Consider the following 13861-nt stretch of genomic DNA (forward strand, 5'->3'; position numbering starts at 1 on the left):
GTTAAATTAAAGCAGGAAAACAAGCCCATGAACCACTGACTGACGTCCAGTAAAAAACAAACTGCTGGTTACAGCGTGATCAGTCCTCTGGCTGGCAAACCGTGGTCCGCGGGCCAAAACCGGTGCCCACATGGGATTATTAGGCCATTAAATCTGGCAGGTTGAGGCTGCAGACTGGATATAAAAGTGGACGTAGCCTTTGCGTCTGTAAAATGGTTCTGATGCAGAAGTGTCTTCAGCTGCAATACCAGCGAGTGCCACTAGAGGTCGGCTCCAAAAAGCCTCCGGCTCCATAGACTCCCATTCAACTTCTCTCATCAAATCCAAAGTGAATAAAATGTGTCCATCAGTTATCTCGGTGTTGTTAGCTAAAGTCACTCCTTCTTCTTAGTTTTCTGGAGGTCCATCTGAAAATAATCCCTCATTCATTAGAAAAGAAGATTCAAGAAGACCTGTTTTTGGGGGCGTGTCTGTTTGATTGACAGGCCTGTGGTGCAGTCAGGTTACAGCTATCGGTGGGCGGGACGTAGTATCGTCAGGTTTCCGATCAGATCGGTCAGATCCACCGCTGGCTCCTCCCCCAGCTCGTCCAAATATGGTCACTTCCTGCTCCAAACCGCTCCGAACTAGCAAAGATGGTGACGGACAGAATCTGAACTGGAGGATTCATAACGTTCACAAACCAACAATGACATCACTGATGGTTGATGACATCACTGATGGATGATGACATCCCCGTCACCATCAATATATAAATTCAGATTTAAAGTAGACTTCATCTTAACTATGATCCATCTGTTCATCCAGCTCATCAACTATTTCGGATTATAATCCATCACTAACTATTGATCCATGTATCTATCCATCCATCACTCATATCACAGTGACTTCAGGTGATCGGTAATAGTTGATGTACTCCAGGACTTGAATCTGTTATTTGATATAAACCCTCTACAACTCTCTCTCTCTGTTTTCCCTCCCTGTAACTTCATCTCTCTTCTTTTCCCTTAAATAGCAAAGCTCTGTTTGTCCGTCTCCGTCCTCCTCTGCTCTGTTTCCTTCTGTTTCTCTTTGTATTTGTTGTGTTTTCTGTCCTGGATCTCCCTCTGCATCCGCCCACACTAACCTAACATGCCCTCTGCCCCGGGCTGCCTCGACGTCTCCATATATACACAAACGGCTCGTCTTCAACACACTTTACTGTAATGCTGCAGTGGTCTCCGGCCTCGGAGGGAGTCGTGCAATAATAAATATAATGATATCGTATCAAAACAAGTGAAGGAATTCATGTCCGAAAAATCCACAGTATCCAGTGGAGCAAACTGCAGAGAAGAACCACCGTCTGTTAAAGGAGCAGTCCAACACTTACTGGAAATCAATAGTCTCAGATGAGAAGATGTATTTAGTTCCAGACGAACCGATATCACAGCCACGCTTGTAGTTCACTTGTCGGTCCACTAGAGGGCATCGTGTCCGTGTCGTGTTTTGCTTCACATCGGCGGTAAATGTCAGGTGCTTCAGGTTTGGGCACTCGGTAAGGAAAGGATCATGTTTTGGATTTAAATAAGTCATTTTACATAGATAACGTTTCCTACGTGATGTGAGCTACTTTACGTATGTTACATACGTTAAATGCGCTACGTTACTGTATGTAGCCTAAGAAACGTACGCCCGTTACTTGAAAGAAATCCTGACTTTTTCTTTCTCACGTATTTGAAAACTGATCTCCTGGGAGAAAGTACCATTACATATGTCCCTCAAGTTATTTAACGTACGTTACTCAAGTTAAATTAGTTTTTTTATATATGTAACTTACTCACGAACGTTACCTAAAAGACATCGGCATTGACTTTTTAGGTGAAAGTCCTCCCAGAGTTTCCCCCTAGTGGACAAACAGGTGTGTTACAAGCTCTGATGTGATACCGGGCCGGTCCGGAATATGTTCAGCTCGGTTTAGCAGAAACACTGGAGGCAGGTGGAAAACGTTAGCTTCAATCTATCGGAGCAGAAAATACCCCAAAAAACTAAAGAAAACTTCCACGAATTCAACCGGCAGCGGCTCAGATGACGATCAACAAAATGGAAGGAAAAAGGGAGGACAAATAAGAAAGGAAAGGAGGAAGTTAGGGGGCAGAGCAGTGAGTATATTTAGGCTGGAGGACACAGCGTGAGTCACACGAGTCCACCGGTGACCTTATTGCTGGAGTCCACACATGTCCGACAGTGGCTGAAGGTTTTTTAGACGCACTATAGACTCCATAGTGTCCCGATGAGTCGCTGCTCTGTGGGCTGCTCCCGACCATCTGAGTCACAGGAAGCTATTCTTACCGCGCTAAGAATACGACTCGCAGCAGCCTGTCGAACAGCGACTACACAACCACAGTATCACAAACCATACACACACATTCAACTTCAAACGCACTGCATCAACAAACAGGAAGGTTATTATTTAATTCAATCTCATGATTTGGAGATTTTTATGCTTTTATTTTCTTTCCCTGTTGTTTTATTTCCTTTTCTGTTTTCCTTTCTCTTAACTTCCATTTTTTTTCCTTTTTTCTTTCCATTCAAATCTTTTTTTTGTCCTTTCTTTTCCATTTGTTTGTCTTTCCTTTGTCTCACTTTCATCTCCTTCCTGTTTTCCTCCATTAACTTCCATCTTATTTTACGTTTCCCGTTTTTTCTCACCACTTGTTTTTCTTTCCTTTTCACTGCTTTTAACTGTCATATTTTTTATAGTTATCCTCATCAATAATGAGCTTTCTTAATTTATCTTAGACAGGTTTTAACGCACGCTGACAGACTTTATTCCAGAGATATAAAGTCACAGTGAAAGCGAACTTCATCCTCAATAGAAATGTTTGTGATTCTTGTTTTTTGCGCTGGTTTCTGTGTTTTCTGTGAAGCAACATTAATGCTGATGTTGAAGTTGTTCAGCAGGATCACCGTTCGGACTCTCTGACGACTCCCCGAGCTGCTTCACATGCCGAACTATTTTAGAGCGGTCACATCTACATGTGCTGCTGTTGTACTCCGACATTTGTTTGTTCCTGGAGTTTGACTTTGCTGGAGTTGATCCTCTGCTCAGCTGGTTTTTACTCCCATTAAAAAACGTGAAAAGATAAACTGGGGATTCTTAACTTCCTTGGCGTCGACTCTACTGTAATCTAAAGTACTTGTACTCTGAGTATTTGGCTCAATATTTAATTCGTAGCGGAAGATTTTACATATTGAAGACGTGAGATGATTAAAGGTTGTAATTATACATTTCATTTCCCAAGAGGTTGTAATTTTGATGATTGAGAAAATATTTGAAATCCAAACTAACATTTATGAATGCTGTTAAGATGTTTTCATAAAAATTAAAAAAAAAAATCCAAACCACTTTCCATTTTTAATTTTTAAATATCTGTACATTAAAGGCATTTAATAACATTTTCTTTTACCGTTTAAAAAAGTCATTAACTATCATACCAACAATGTTTGAAGCCACAGCATCCTGTCGCACTGATATCAATACATTTCACAGCAGTGTCAATAAACAAAAAGCTCAGTCCTTTTTCATCTTTCAAAGTTTATTGAAACTGTTGTTATATGATGAAGTCAGAATGGACGTTAATTGTCGACTAACCTTGCATAGGTTACAGACTATGCCTCACCAACAAATGACAAACACTGCAGACTGCAGCAAGAGCCCAGAAGAAGAACAATAAAAACAAACCAAAGAAAATAAACCTGACGTACTGCAATGTTAATGACTCCGGGTTCAAGGAGGATCTCATCAGCCCAGCGGACAGGAAACAAGCACATTTATAATCTTATGTTTTTATATTCATGTGTCCGGCACTGAGACTTTCAGGCGTCACGATCGGGACGAGACTTTGGCTTCTGACTCAGAGGGAACAGACGAACTAAAGCGAAATCACAAACTGAACCTAATTCGTCCCAAAACTAATCAGTCCTCCGTCCGGAAACCGTTTCGTAATGACTTTCTGAAAGATAAACAATGTAGTTATGATCATGTTTGTAGAAGCAAAATATATCACCACCAGCTTTGATGTATTTTAACGTTAGCTTCATGCAGTTCGGTCTCCAGTCGTTCATGCACTGCCTCGTCGACACAATTCATCTCCATATAATGACACTTTCTTACAAATTCAAAAATATTTTCATTCATTAAACTCTTTAGTGCATCATCATCATCATCATCATCATCACTTGAATCATGGCTTTTTAAATCTCAGACACTCCTGTGAAACATGAAATACTGCAGAGTTTCTCAACTTGTTCATTTTTAGTTTGACTTTAACTCGACGTAATTCAACAAACTGAATTTCAAGAATAATTTTTTTTTTAAATGTTGCAATTCATTTTCACTTATTTCCTCTTTAACATTTTGTTTTCATGTTTGTAAAGTGTATGAATTATGCTATATGGACAAAGTTCTGATTGTAATAATCATCCTATATTGCAACAGCATGACGTAATGAGGTAAAACTCTATTTTGGACAGAAAAACTGTCATTAAACACAAATTTACTGGAAATATTCACAAGGAAACCAGCAAAATATTCAGTATCACCTCATCAATTCAGTGCATGAAAATTTAGTCAAGTAGACTTTTATTAAGAAAATTGAGACAAGTTCAAATGGATTATGAAGAAATCTTGTAATATTCTCAGATTTCCTGCTCAAACCTGCACGAATCAAAGTTTTATTGTGTTTACAGGCAGTTGTGTGAATTCAGTTTTAAGTAAACAAATATAGGAAACTTAAAAATCCTCCACAGGTTGAGGAACTCTGCATCGATGGCTTGAGTCGGCAAAGAATGATCATATTTTCTCGAACCATATTTCTCCAAACTTCCTGATATGAAACCACAGATGGAACAATAGACGGTTGATATGCAGCTCGTTGGACATAAATCACTTCATCATCTGCAAATTAACTCACCGATCATTTTGAACTTGGCAGTTGGAAGCTTGTAAAGTAAATCATGTTTACTGTAGTTACAAAAACTTGTAATTTGGAAGGACGTGTCCTGTTGACTGCATATCAAACAATATCATAAAAACAACAACAAACTGTGAAATCTCTCCAAACGTACGCCTGGAAAAGGTTTGTGAATCTTCCGTCTGTTAAACTTCTCTGATAATTCGAAACAACTATAAAACTTCATTTGGTCCCTTCAGTGGTGTCGGTGCAGATATGTCTCGAGCTTTGGCCTAAACCTATACGGTAAACACTACACGTATGAACAAACAGAATCTAGAAGCACAAGAAGACTACCGACTACCCTGATGTTTGCTTTAATCACTCGTTTTAAATAGCTGTCAAGAAAATATAGAATTTCTTCTCTTTTTTTATGTGTTTACACCCTTAAAAAAACAAAACAAAACAAAAACGTGGAATTATTAGTTTTGCTCCCTCGGACCGACCGCATGTTTTAACACGTAGCACCTTTGTTGCTTTTATTTAATTTGTCCATCAGACTTAAATGTTGTTTAAAGGGATTTATTGTTTCGTCGCACGTTCAAAAGCAGTTTATGAAACAGGCCTTAAACTAGCCGGTGGATGACACACAGCTGGAGCACACGAGCACAGGAATCCTCCTCCACAACCAAGCATCTTATTTATACACGAGTGACTGACAGCCGCCGTCTGACAGCTCCAAGCTTTATTGCGTTTTTAGCTGCAAACTGAAGTTCGGAGTCTGAAATGATTATTTTTACTTTTCTGCTCACAAATTCTTTTCAGAGAAATTTGAATCCTTTAACATTAAATGTTCACTTTGTGGAAACGAAGATCATATATGCACATTTATAAATAATAAAATGTTTCTATTTTGTTAACTTTTGTGCATAAATTTATAATCTTGCAAACACCAGTTTAAACCCGTCTGAGAATGTTTGTTTTGTTTGTACATTTAATCCTGTTCACAAAAATCTTCATCTTCTTTGAACAAGAGAACGAATTAGTTTTGTGTCTTTTATCAGCATATAAATATATAATATATATTTTTCTTTGATGAAGATACAATCGCACACACATTTATTTTATATGAAGAAAATGTTCTGTCAGCAACGTGTGCAATCTGGATTATAAATTGCATCGTTGAGGTCATTTATTATGAATGCATGGATTATAATCTTGCACACAAATGTTGTACAATTTACATTTTGTGTGTGAATTATTATTTTGCTGAAGGCCTTTAGTGAATAAGACAATAACTTAAGATGATTTGTGTTCGACAGGAGAACAGTGAGCTCTGATCTCCCACATGAAGCGGGAACACCTGAGAGGATGTCGAGGACTCTTCAGGTCTCTCAGCGGGACGCCGATCAGCTCAACACACGAGATCTAACGTCCAACGTGAAGCAGCGGTGAGTCGTCACGTTTCTCTCAAGCTGCTGCTTTCAGGCGTTCGTTCAGTCGATGAGTCGCCGTTGTGTTTCGCTCGACTAAAAAAAACCTGCTGACTCGCGTGAACTTGTGTTTAACTTCTCAGTCAAAGCTGCATCTCTTTTATTTGTGAAGATATTTCTGTGCGATGCAGACGGACCTCTCAACACTGGTTTAACGCGCAACACTTTTTTATGTCCTTTAAACTGTCAGAATCTGCTGCTGAGTAAAAAGTCTACATTTTGAGACGGCATGCATTTCACCAGGTTGATGAGAATTTAAACCTGATTTTGACTGAATTTAATCACAAGTGTTGATTATTTTTGGATCCTCGTGAAATCAGGAATTCTCATCTTTACCGAAACACAAGTTCTGTATCGGAGACATTTATCAGTTCGAATGAAAAACAGCTCAAAATCCAGCAAAAATAAACGTGATTGCATTTGTTGTTTTTCCTCCCATGACTGAGAAGATCACCTTAACTGCAGAAGCTGATATTTACAGACCTTATATTTAATTCTTAATAACTTCACATAACCATTATTACTGTCTTAGAAAACCTGCATTATTAAATGTATAAACATAGATTACCTTGAAGAACGTGGGACATTGAAGATGCAACATTTTCTTAAACATTTCCGCTGTGATAAATGTCTTAAATGTCCATTTAGTTGCAATTAAAATTGATATTATTATTTACAAAACAACAGCAGCTCTTTTAAACTTATATTATTTAACTTATATTTTGCTTATAAATCTGAGAGCTACATTTTTGGGACAGACTTTATCTACATAAGAAACGTATTTACATGTAAATAAAGTTTGTATACCCTGCAGCAGGGGGCGCTGCAGAAAGAGGGTAAAGATACACTCACGAATCAGTTTGACTCCTTCGAACTGTCGGCAGTGAAAGTGGAGGAACGAGTAACGAAGCAGCCGGCGGTGGGACTCGAGCAACACTACAGATCTGAGGGAGGGAAATTTTCGGCAGTAATAAAAAAAATAAAAAAAATGTCCTGGTTTAGTCATCCTGCAGAGAAGCTCTCACTCGTTGCAGCCATGTGCTTCCTCCTTCAAAACAAAACAGCAGCAGCGCCATTTTGCTGGCATGCAGTGACTAACGGTGGTAACGCCGAGCCGAGGAACACCGAGAGCCTCCGCGAGGTGACGCTCATCATCTCCCAACACGAAGACGCGACCGCCGGCCACGGGGAGCTCGGCTTTCTACACAATTCCTGATTTCTCGAACGATCGTTGTGACACAGAGGACACGTTGGACAAACACGACTGAAGTCAAGCGTCCAAAACACGGCAAGACGGCTGAAAAACCACAGAAACCAGCAAAAGCGGATTTTTCTCGGGTTTTTTTTAAAGAGTCGGATCTGAAGTCCAGCAGAGAGTTTTTTGGTCCCGGGTTTTGAAAGGCGGCAGTGTTGCTCTTCTGCTCAGTTTAACAGACTCATGACCACTTTAAGGTTTTTGAGTTGCAGTCGAAGTCTAATAATCTTCAATCGAGGAGACCGAAGTCACGTTTTATTAGATCAGCTGACCAAAAGTCAAAAATGTTCCCAGAATTTCTTCACTTTTATAGAATTGCATCTGGAAATCCTAAAAAAAAAAAATTGCATGTAGCACTTGTGACCTCAGTTTTGATCAAATCCAAGCAAGTTGTTCTGTAGAAACCAGAGAATAATCAGCCTTTATCGGTCTTAATTATCTGTATGATTAGCTTTTCAAGAGAAATTCAGTATTTTTGCTGTTGTTGTTTTTACAATCTTGGTCTTCCTCTCGTAACTTTGGCCGTTCCTCAATTAGTTTGTTTCGTTATCCGTCGCGTTAGCAGATTCCTGTGGCTAGCTGGAGAATTCCCCAATCAGTACATTTCTCTGCAGATAGCTGTAATAAATAATCAGAGAGTATTTTCTTTTAGTTAGTTTGAACTCGGAGGCGAGTGTTTGACGGGGTAGCTTGCTAGCTGGCTAACTGAACAGCTAACCGCTTGTTTTTCGACAATTGTTTGAAATGACATATTTATTATTGTATTTGCGTGGAGAACTTTAGAAGCCGCGTCACCGCAATACTCGGTGGTGAAATCGCATTTCTCCAAATCTCTACTCGATGTCCGACTCCAGTAACTTCAGATTTACGACAAATATCGATACGAAACAACACAAACTCAAACTGCTGCGTCTTTCTTATTGTGCGCTTCAACCGTGTGTCATCATCCGGGACAACTGGGAGTTTTTCGTGGGCCGAACTTCTAAACCCAAGAACGTGGAATAAATTCGTATCTGTCAGAACGTGTTGGTCTAAAACCGTCTTCAGTTCCAGATGTGCAGGAAGCAGCGCGTCTTTATGGCAGGAGAAGTTAAGCTGCACATCGTAAGCTCTTCGTTGTCTGTTGTAACGGGAGGCACTTTAGTCAATTCTATAATGAGACGGGGTTCAAGGCACTAGAAACTAATTGTAGATATCACTAAGAAATTTGTTAAATATTACTGCTTTCCTTCTTGAAGCTGTTTTAAAGTCTAATGCAAAAAAATCAAATAAAAAGTGGGGTCACAAATCACATAAAATGATCCCATGCACTCCGTCATCAAAGATCAAAGCTTTTAAATAAATGAACAAGGAGGATGTAGTTTCTGAAAAGTCCTTTTTTAAAGAGATTGTCAGATAAATCTCTTTCGGGTTGTTTTTTTTTGTCCTTGATTTAGGTTTTTTTTTGTTCTTTTTTTTGTTTTTGTTTTTTGTGTTAGCAGATTTGTCCCCTCTGGCAGTTTGCTCCATCATGCACCAAATCCTTTCGTTCGACAATAATGACAATCATCATCATCATCATCATCATCATCATCATGATCCTTCAGCTCCTGAGGTCTCTCCACAACTGCAAGCAAATTTAATACTGACGTCATGCATTGAGTATACGTAGCTATACCATAGCTAATTAGGCCATAATGCTTTAGTATTTTGACATGCCATGATCTTCGAAAAAGAAGTGTTCCTGTTCCCTTAAACATTCAACACTTAAATGCTGTGAAACAACTTAAAAAATAATAAATAGCCAGTGCACTTTTGGTGAAAACAAATGAGAGAAAAAATCCAGAAGATGAGGAAGAAGAAGAAAAAAAAAAGTAAAAATAAAATGAGGTAACGTCTTGTGCATGCCGATATAAGAGAGAAGAGAGTCTCCACATGCTTTTTATATAAAGGAGTGTTGCATGGCATCAAACAGGGAACCTCCAGCCGACCTGTAGCAGCAGCAGCAGCAGCAGCGGTGCAGATAATCCTCCACGAGGCTCGGCACACTTCCTGTTTGCTTCTGATAAGGTGCCTGAAAATCTCCCATCGACAGCTGGCGTTACGTTTTCCAAACTTTCCCTGAACGTGCCGCAGAAAAAAACACACCTGAACTTCAAGTTGTAATCCGTTCGAAAAATGTGTCTCTTCAGGGAAGGAAGTCGTCCTCGGACGCATTCTTCGAATCTCAGTTGGGCTTTTTGTTGTTTTGCTTTTTTTTATTTTCTTGTATCCTGAAAGTTTTGAGTCTTTTGCACGAAGCCTGGCAGGTTTCAGCTGGATTCTTTTTGATAAATTCTTGTCAAATTAGTAAATTGTGCCCTTAAAATGTAAAAACGTGTGCTTCAGTTATCGTATTGGTTCCAACGATTTAGTCCTCAAGTCTTAAACTGCTGATTTCATTCCTCTATTTGATCTGTTTTTGCATTTCATTTTGCACAAATAGTTTCATAACTTCAGTTTAAATTAACTTCCTCAAGTCATTCTTCAAATATTTCAAATTAAACTGTAATCTCATGAAGTAATTCTAAGAAATGTCATCAAACATCACAAAATATTGTAATTTACCAGCCTGAACGTGAAGTATTTTAATGCTAAATTACCATGGTAACACTCTTAAAGGGGCAGTCCATCAATTTAGTATTGCACTGATAATAATAACCGTCAAAATCAATGCAACACAAACCAAAACGCCCCGATATGTTCATCTTTGGGGCAATCTTCCAAAAACACCACATTTCCCAGAATGCAACTTGATGGTCTCTAATAAACTTCTCACGTCTTTAAAACTCAACTTTCCCAGATTTCTGCTAAGAAATTGTAGTTTCCATCCATAAACCGACTGACTGCACTCTGAGACGTTGAGCTGACCTTGAAATTTACGAGTCAGAATATTTAAGGGTACAAGTTACTAAATTTAGTTCCTAATTTATCCAAAACGTTTCCCCACCGCCTGATCATCTTCGTACTATTGCCGAACAGATTTTGTCTGTTGTTGTTTTTTTTAAATAATAATTTTGACCGTGTGTGTGTTAATAAGAGTGTTCACACGCGTCCGAATGAATCGATGCGAAGAAGAAGGAGAGAATAAAATGCACCAATGGAGATAAAGCATCCGGATATTTCTACAATATGTACACGTCGGCCGGCGCCTCAGACGTCGGTGAGCAGCTTCCCTTTGTTCACACAGTTCTGGCTCGGCGCTGTGCAGTTGGCAGTCCTGAGGTTCGCTTCCCTAAAGTTGTCGATGCTGTTGTTCATGTCCTCGTCGATCTCCATGTACTCCGACTTGCTGACGGCCGACGAGCTGCGGCGGCTGGAGTTGGTGTCCGACGCCAAGTTCTGGTTGCTGACGTTGAGCAGCTGCGCCTGCTCCTCGCCCTCCGTCTCCCGGTGGTAGAAGTAGTTGAAGTTGGACACGATGACCGGCACCGGCAGCGCGATGGTGAGCACGCCGGCGATGGCGCACAGAGATCCCACGATCTTCCCGCCGATGGTCACGGGGTACATGTCCCCGTAGCCCACCGTCGTCATGGAAACCACCGCCCACCAGAAGGCGTCCGGGATGCTGGTGAAAAACGACTCCTTCTCCTCGGCCTCGGCGAAGTACACGGCGCTGGAAAACAAAATGACGCCGATGAAGAGGAAGAAGATGAGGAGGCCGAGCTCCCGCATGCTGGCCTTCAGAGTCTGTCCCAGGATCTGGAGCCCCTTGGAGTGTCGGGACAGTTTAAAGATCCTGAACACCCGGACCAGGCGGATCACCCTGAGAATGGCCAGAGACGTGGCCTGCTCCCCGCCGCCCTTCGCCTCCTTGTTCTCCGGGTCGTCCGCCAGCTCCGTGCCGAGAGTGATGAAGTACGGGATTATCGCCACGATGTCGATGGAGTTCATCATGTTCTTGAAGAACGCCGCCTTGCTGGGACACGCGAAGAAACGGACAATCAGCTCGAAGGAGAACCAGATGATGCAGAGCGTCTCCACCATGAAGAACGGGTCGGTGAGGACGTTGGGTTTGTAGTACACCGTGACGTTGCCCACGATCCGGATCCGGTCGTTGGGATCCTCCTTCAACTCGGGCAACGTCTCTAAACAAAATATGACAATGGAAATAAGAATAACCATCACGGAGACGATGGCGATGCCCCGGGCGGGCCCCGAGCTCTCCGGGTGCTCGAACAGGAGCCAGATCTGACGCTGGAACTCCTTCTCCGGCAGCGGCCGCTCCTCCTCCCGAATGAAGCCCTCGTCCTCGCGGAATTTCTCCATCGCCTCGGCGCCGAGTTCATAGAACTTGATCTCCTCCGAGAACATATCCAGCGGCACGTTGACGGGCCTCCGGAGCCGCCCGCCAGACTGGTAGTAGTACAGGATGGCGTCGAAGCTGGGTCGGTTCCGGTCGAAGAAGTACTCGTTTCGTAAGGGGTCGAAGTAGCGCATCCTCTTCTTGGGGTTCCCGAGGAGAGTCTCCGGGAACTGGGCGAGCGTCTTGAGCTGCGTCTCGAAGCGCAGCCCCGAGATGTTGATGACGACGCGCTCGCAGCAGTCGTGGTCGTCGTGGTCGTCGTCGGGCGGGTACGGGTCCTGCGGGTGGCCCGGCAGGGTGGAGGTCTCGTCCATGTTTTCGGTGGACACCACGGTCATCCTTCCTGGTGGGTCGGAGGACAGGAAGAGGAAGCTGGGTTGGGTCGGGGGGAGGAGGAGGGTGAGGGCGGGCAGGTCGGCGTGGAGACGCTCCTACTGAGGCCAGGAGCCGAGCAGAGCCTCCCTCTCCATCGTCGTCGTCTCCGAGCTGAACATCGTGCGTCTCTCAGCGACGCTTCATGTCACCTGCGGGACGAAACAAACAGACGGTGAGACTTCCTGTCGGTTCTCGAGGATCCTGCAGCTCCTTCAGCTCTGCTGCAGTCGCTGCCTTTTTACCGCATACATCAGTATTCAAGTTTGCAGCCCCGCTGCGCCGGTCCTCCCTCGGCCGACCGTTCACACTCAGACACACAACGAGCACCGAGGATCCGCAGTATCCTTCAGGTGATGAAGGTGAACGGATGAAACGTACCTGAGCGGAGGTGGAGAGCTGCAGATGGAAACGTCCGTCCTCTCCGCACCGTTTAATACTGATATCAGCTTACAGTATGTGTGAAATATTAATAGACTATGTTGTCTTGGTCAACATCCGTATCCTCTTGGTGTAGGTTTTCAGCAGCCTGCGGGAGGAGGAGGAGGAGGAGGAGGAGGTAGAGGAGGAGGAGGCGGTGGCGGCAGCTTCAGACGGCTCTGAAAGGCGGCTCAGTGGCACAAAACCGGACCGACGGTTTATCAAAATCATGCTGGAAGGTTAAAAAAAAAAAAAAAAAAAAAAGAAGAAGAGGAGGAGGAGGAGGAGGAGGAGGAAGACGGAGAGGAGAGATGAAGAGCCGGAGGCTGGACGAGGCTCGTCCCGGTGTGATGGGGAGGACTGGACTGGGAGGACCGGGAAGGACCGGACGCTGCAGCATCAGCAGGACGCAGCGCGCGCTCTTGTTTTTCTGCTGCGGTAAAAAAAAAAAAAAAAAAAAAAACGACAGGAGAAAAAAAAAAAAAAAAAAACCCGCGGAGAGACTTTAAAGGAAAACGGACTCCCGCACCGGAGAGAGCGCGAGTCTCCGGTAATTTAGAAGCATATTGCAGGATTTCATGAGGAGAGGAGAAGAAGTGAGGAGGAAGAGGAGGAGGAGGAGGGGAGGGGTTAGGAGAGAGAGAGAGAGAGAGCGAGGGGAGGGGAGGGGGGGGGTCGACGCAATGCAGACAGACTGTAAAACACAGTTGGCTCTACAGTAACGTGTCTGCACGAGGAACCGGACAGCAGGTCGGGCCGAGCTGCACGACTCAACGGGCGGCTCCGGTTCTCCCAGATCCTTGCGCGCACGGTACCGTTAACGGGGAGCAGCACGTGCGGCGCCGCACTGCATCACGTTATGTAACCGGTCCGACGTGTCTCCGCTGCAGGTATCAAACCGTCTGAAAGTCTGACTGCGGGAATCAAACTGTCTCCGGTAATTGGCTGCCGAGCAGCTCGCGACGGTTCGGGCCCCGCGTGTTGGTGTAAATACCCCCGGTGTTGCTATGGTAACAGGGGGGCAAAAACCCAGCAGACTTCCTCTGACCTGTGCGAGTCTGGTCCA

At 43.2% G+C, this 13861-nt stretch overlaps 1 protein-coding gene across 1 annotated transcript; it reads right to left on the reverse strand.

The window, feature by feature from the left end:
• Window positions 1-3557: 3557 nt before the first annotated feature.
• Window positions 3558-13581, reverse strand: kcna1b (potassium voltage-gated channel, shaker-related subfamily, member 1b). The gene is made up of 2 exons (XM_069720626.1): window positions 12757-13581; window positions 3558-12527 (listed from the first exon to the last, which is right to left on the reverse strand). Exon 2 carries the CDS (start codon window positions 12339-12341, stop codon window positions 10851-10853), a length of 1491 nt encoding a protein of 496 aa, XP_069576727.1. The 5' UTR covers window positions 12342-12527; window positions 12757-13581; the 3' UTR covers window positions 3558-10850.
• Between the last annotated feature and the right edge of the window lie 280 nt (window positions 13582-13861).

The sequence above is a fragment of the Brachyistius frenatus genome, unplaced genomic scaffold (assembly GCF_029030835.1).
Source record: "Brachyistius frenatus isolate BFR_SWC_R1_liver_20210118 unplaced genomic scaffold, ASM2903083v1 Contig_244, whole genome shotgun sequence".
NCBI classification, from domain to species: domain Eukaryota; kingdom Metazoa; phylum Chordata; class Actinopteri; family Embiotocidae; genus Brachyistius; species Brachyistius frenatus.